At 56.9% G+C, this 5,400-nt stretch overlaps 3 protein-coding genes across 3 annotated transcripts in view; 1 reads left to right on the top strand and 2 right to left on the bottom strand.

Annotated features, from left to right (window-relative positions):
- Window positions 1-323, bottom strand: part of CHGG_04802 (uncharacterized protein) — a gene marked incomplete at both ends in the record, with an annotated part of 1,056 nt that extends 733 nt beyond the window's left edge. The window contains one exon of the mRNA XM_001224015.1: window positions 194-323. Within this exon, the coding sequence (XP_001224016.1) occupies window positions 194-323 (130 nt within the window). The remainder of the gene's footprint in view (window positions 1-193) is intronic.
- Window positions 324-1,938: 1,615 nt separating this feature from the next.
- On the bottom strand, window positions 1,939-2,526 carry CHGG_04801 (uncharacterized protein; the record flags this gene model as incomplete). Its single annotated transcript, XM_001224014.1, has 1 exon — window positions 1,939-2,526. One exon carries the CDS (start codon window positions 2,524-2,526, stop codon window positions 1,939-1,941), a length of 588 nt encoding a protein of 195 aa, XP_001224015.1.
- Window positions 2,527-3,610: 1,084 nt separating this feature from the next.
- The window catches only part of CHGG_04800 (uncharacterized protein), a gene marked incomplete at both ends in the record, with an annotated part of 3,258 nt that continues 1,468 nt past the window's right edge, over window positions 3,611-5,400 (top strand). The window contains one exon of the mRNA XM_001224013.1: window positions 3,611-5,298. Coding sequence (XP_001224014.1) covers window positions 3,611-5,298 — 1,688 coding nt within the window. The remainder of the gene's footprint in view (window positions 5,299-5,400) is intronic.

Genomic DNA, 5,400 nt, shown 5'->3' with positions numbered 1-5,400 from the left:
AGCCAAACTTGTCCACATGTCCATGCCCATGTGGATAACCCAATCAGTCAATATCCTAAAGACTCAGTCAGACAATCAAACGACATATCGCGGAGCACCTCCACATCAGTGACAACGTCTCCCGCCCATCCAACGTAACGTGGAAACGCCAGACGTCGGCTCGAGCATACTCTCCGGTTCTCTGACCTTGGACGATGTGGCCCAGTCGGTGCGCCGCTCTGCAGCGCGTGGGCAACATTCCCTCGGAGGAGAAGGGCCAGGGTGGTTCCGGCGCTGGCGCTGGCCGCCCAAATCCCGAATCCGCCCCCGAATCGCACCAGCATCATGAACAACTACCACAAGACCAACACCCACCACCACCACTAAATAATGCCACAACAACCACCTCCACCACTCTCCTCCACCCTCAAAACCCACCACCACCCTTAAACCTACCCCTCCGCCCCCCTCCCCCCACCACGACTCCCTCCCCACCTTTCTCGCCTATGCCACGCGCACCGGCCTCGACCCGCACTCCACCGTCTACGTCGGCACGCACTTCGAGTACACGGTGCTCGACACGCTCTCCCGTTACGGGCTGGCGCTGCGGCGCGTGGGCGGCGCCTCCGACGGCGGCATCGACCTGCTCGGCGTGTGGACCCTACCCCTCCCCCTGCCCGGCCACGGCCCCATCTCGCTTCGCGTGCTGGGCCAGTGCAAGGCCGTGCAAAAGGCCGGGCCGCGGCTGGTGAGGGAGTTGGAGGGCGCGTTTATGAATGCCCCTGTGGGGTGGCGCGGTGCGGGGGTCGTGGGGTTGTTGGTTACGCAAAGGCATGCTACCAAGGGGACAAGGGAGGCGCTCGCTCGGAGTAGGTGGCCGATGGGGTTTGTGGCGTGTTCGAGGGAGGGGGTGGTCGAGCAGTTTTTGTGGAATCGGAGGGCCGAGGAAGAAGGGCTGGAGGGGTTTGGTGTTGGGACGAGGTACGCTGGTGGTGGTGGCGGGGAGAAGGAGTTGGTTTTGACGTGGAAGGGGCGGAATCTGCCTTATGTGAGGGCCGAAGAGGCATCTGGGTGAGGGGTTGTCTGGCTAGGAGGGCAGAGTGGATGAGTAACGATACGGCACATTGATGGATTGCGAGAGAGTGGGTAAGTCAGTCTGTCAAGAACCTGCGGCTGACAGCTGACGCCATCACCAGATTCGATTCTCCGTGATGCCGCGAAAATGCGGTGGTAGCATTTACCCTGAAAACGGCCAGAGTGCGAAATTGCACCGAGGCAGCCAGTCGGTCACTGGCACAGAAGTTCTGCATTGCCCAACATCACCCAAAGACCGAGTCGTCAGAGAGGATGGTCAAGGCCCCGGGTTAAAACCCCCGGGATCTCTTTTGAGTGGTTGCCAGTTTGAGTCGCCCCGGGGTAGGTAGAAAAGGAAAAGGGCCCGCCCCCTTCTACGGACGAACCATCCGAAGCAAACCCTCAAGGGTTTCGTAGTCGACTACCTCCATTACAAGGGGTAGCAGCAAGCTTTTGCTTTCTGTCTTGCGCCTCGGTGCAAGTTGTCCGACAATTTTATTACTTATCTTTTTTTGGTGTTTCATTCAACACCAATCAAGATGTGTGAGCAAAACTGCTGGCGTATCACTAAGCAATAGCTCGGCTAGTCATAGGAGTTGAGATCTACACTGCAAGCCTAACTAATCTTTAAGACTAATCTTGAACACTTACAGCCGACAACAACGAAAAGGGTTCAGAAAAAGGCTGTGAAGCATGATTCTTTGGATAAAACCTCCCGAGACCAACAACGACAGGCTTAACGGTTGATATGTAGCCATGATAAAACAAAAACGGCCTATCCAAGTCCGACCCTGTAACCAAACCGCAAAAGATGTCCAAAATTAGACCAGATCCGCCATCCCTAGCCATGCAATATATGATTAACCCAAAAAACACCCCAGACCATCAGTCATCCCAAATCGCCTGCCTGGCCTTGGCAGCCGCCTCCTCCTTCAACCTCTCCTGCTCCTTCTCCTCCTCCCTCCGCTTCTTCTCCTTCTCACGAACCGCCCGGTCATACGCCCGCTGCTCCTCAGTCGGCTTAGGCGCCCTCATGCCCAGCGCACTGGCAATCATGCGGCGGGCCACCGCGTCCGTCTTCTCGGGCCGCTTAGAGGGCCCACCCGAGGAGGATGACAATGGTGACGACCCCGGGTAGTCGCCCGTGCCTTCAAAGGGCGGGATGCTGAACCCGGGCCCCGGGAGGGCGGATGGCGAGAAGGGCCGCTTATTGGCGCTGCCGAGGGGGGACATGGGTGTTGGTGGTGGCGCGGATGTGCCCGCATGGCCAAGGGCTGCCACGGGTGTGGCCTCCGCTGTGTCGGGGCCCGTCTCGTCGTCCTCGTCGGCTTCGTCTTCCCAGCTATCGGCGACGGGACCGCTTTTGCTTTGAGTCTTGGTCCGTGGCTGGGTGGTTGTTGTCTCAAGCTGGGTAGTTTTGAGGGACAGCTTGGCGAGGTTTGAGGTGACTTCGTCTTTGGACTTGGTAGACATGATGAAAAGATATTGTACAGTTTAGTCTACAGAGCGCTGAGACCAGTTGATAACCGCGTGGTGTGGAAAATAAAAGAAAGGAGGAGAGGGCGAATCGTCTTCTTATGGTTGGGACAAGGCTCGGTCCAACCTAACAGTGCCGCTGCCAAGCGTCAAGAGTGAGACGAATGCACCGAGGAAGGATCAAAAATGTGTTTGAGCGGGGGAGGAAGAGCTGGTTCTGGCCGTCGAGAAGCTGCAGAAGAGGATGTGTTTTAAGAATGAGTTAGGTGGCGTAGGGAACTTTTATGTGTGAGCAACGTGCCTAACGCAAAAATGCCGGATGCAGGCCAAATGATGCAGCCTGGAGGTGAAGACACATGCAACTCTCACTGAAGCCCCCAATTCTCCGTGGGTCTGGAACATCCAGGTAAGCCGAGTGCGGGGGCGGGGCGGTCCGTGGGGAAGCCGTGCCTCAGCCTCTTGTGGCTTAAAGCTCTCCTCAAATACCTAGCCAAGCTCAGCCCAATTGCGGCTGGTTGAATCCAGGCAGGCCCTGCAATGACGCGCGAGCGCCAAGCCTTGCCAGCAGATTCCCAAAACCGTGCTCCTCGTTAACTCCATCGCATTATTAAGACATCATCGCCGGAGATCCCGGCCTTTCCTGGCGTTTTCGGACCTACCATTGAACCCCCCCACCACCACCCCTAGGCTTTCTCCGTTTGCGCGGCTTAATTTGTATATTATTTTCTCAGTTGAATGTTTTGGCGACGTTGACCGCACCCATAGACTCTCCTTTTACCCCGGCGTCCAGTACGCCGAGTTCAGATCGCGGACCAGAAATTCGCAAATCTTGACATCAAATCGCCTCGAAATCCTGCCGTTCACTAATTCACAATGCTGCTCCGACAGAGCATCGTTCGGTTATCCGCGCCGAGAACCCCCATTTGCTCGACATCATTACAAAGCCTGAGCGTACGCTCCCTCCCGGCATCAATACGACGGCGGCGAAATGCTGCACCGTGGCTGCAGAGCTCCTCGAGGAGCTCCTGTCCCTCATCTCTTTCAAATTTCTCGACGTATACCGCGTTAGGGAAACGGAAGGATGGGTTCTTCGACGGCGCCACCGAGCCTCTCTCCGAGGAGGAGAAGAAAGCGAATCTTGAGAAAGCCGAGGCAAAGGAAAAGGAGGCTGCAAAAGCCAAATCTTCAACATCCGATGCGCCATCCAACACCAACGGCAAGGGTGCCCCAGAGTCGCCGGATGGAAAAGGTAGCGCTGCCGGTAGTGCTTTCGTCTGGCTCGGGGGGCAACGATTCGGGGTCAAGCGGTGGCAAACGGGGGCGGAAGAGTGACAAGGCGCTCGCGAAGCCGGTCGTACCAGAGATCTATCCTCAGGTTCTAGCGATACCCATTGCCAAGAGGCCGCTGTTCCCGGGGTTCTACAAAGCTATTACCATTAAAGACCCCAACGTCGCTGCGGCGATAACCGAGATGTTCAAGCGGGGACAACCCTATGTCGGCGCTTTCTTATTCAAGGACGAGAACGCCGATGACGACGTCATCCGCAACGCCGACGATGTCCACGACGTCGGCGTTTTTGCTCAGGTCACAAGCGCATTCCCCATGAACTCGCAGGGCGACGAGGGCGGAGGTCTGACAGCGATTCTGTACCCCCACCGCAGAATCCGGCTGTCTTCGTTGATTCCGCCGGGAGCTGCCGATGCTTCGAAGGCCGTTCCTGCCGCGGAACCTATCCCCGAGGCTTCTCCCAAGCCAACAGAGGAGGCGGACCAGAAGGGAGACGTGGTAGCGAGCTTTGAGGAGAGCGCCGTCGAGCAGAAGCCCGAGACGCCCAAGAAGCTGCATGAAGTGACTTCTTTCCTGAAGAAGTACCCGGTCAGCATCGCCAATGTCGACAACCTCACCGAGGAACCTCACGACCCCAAAAGCCAAGTGGTCCGTGCCGTCACGAACGAGATTGTAAACGTTTTCAAGGAGGTTGCCAGCATGAACAGTTTGTTCAGGGATCAGATCTCTACATTTTCCATCAGCCAGTCTGCCGGCAACGTCATGTCCGAACCTGCCAAGCTCGCTGATTTCGCTGCCGCTGTCTCCGCGGGAGAGCCTGCCGAGCTGCAAGAAGTCTTGGAGAGCCTAAACGTCGAGGACAGGATGCACAAGGCGCTCTTGGTGCTTAAGAAGGAGCTCGCCAACGCTCAGCTTCAGTCAAAGATTACCAAGGACGTGGAGAGCAAGATTACGAAGCGCCAGCGTGAGTATTGGTTGATGGAGCAGATGAAGGGCATTCGACGGGAGCTCGGTATCGAGTCGGATGGCAAGGACAAGCTGGTCGAGAAATTCAAAGAGAAGGCGGACAAGCTGGCGATGCCTGAAGCAGTGCGGAAGGTATTCGACGAAGAGCTCAACAAGCTAGCGCACCTTGAACCGGCCGCTTCAGAGTTCAACGTAACCCGAAACTACCTTGACTGGCTCACGCAGATTCCGTGGGGGTTGAAGAGCGCCGAGAACTTCGATATCCGGAACGCCATGACTGTTTTGGACGAGGACCACTACGGCCTCAAGGATGTCAAGGATCGCATCTTGGAGTTCATTGCGGTCGGGAAGCTGCGTGGAACCGTCGAGGGCAAGATTCTCTGCTTCGTCGGCCCTCCTGGTGTGGGCAAGACGAGCATTGGAAAATCAATTGCCCGCGCGCTCAACCGTGAATATTACCGATTCAGCGTTGGTGGTCTGACCGACGTGGCCGAAATCAAGGGGCACAGGAGGACGTATGTTGGTGCTCTGCCTGGCCGTGTCATCCAGGCCTTGAAGAAGTGCAAGACCGAGAACCCTTTGATCTTAATCGACGAGATTGACAAGATCGGGCGCGG

Source organism: Chaetomium globosum, genomic scaffold, assembly GCF_000143365.1.
Source record: "Chaetomium globosum CBS 148.51 scaffold_4 genomic scaffold, whole genome shotgun sequence".
NCBI lineage: Eukaryota > Fungi > Ascomycota > Sordariomycetes > Sordariales > Chaetomiaceae > Chaetomium > Chaetomium globosum.
Note: the sequence above shows the minus strand (reverse complement) of the source record. Positions and strands in the feature narration are given on the sequence as shown.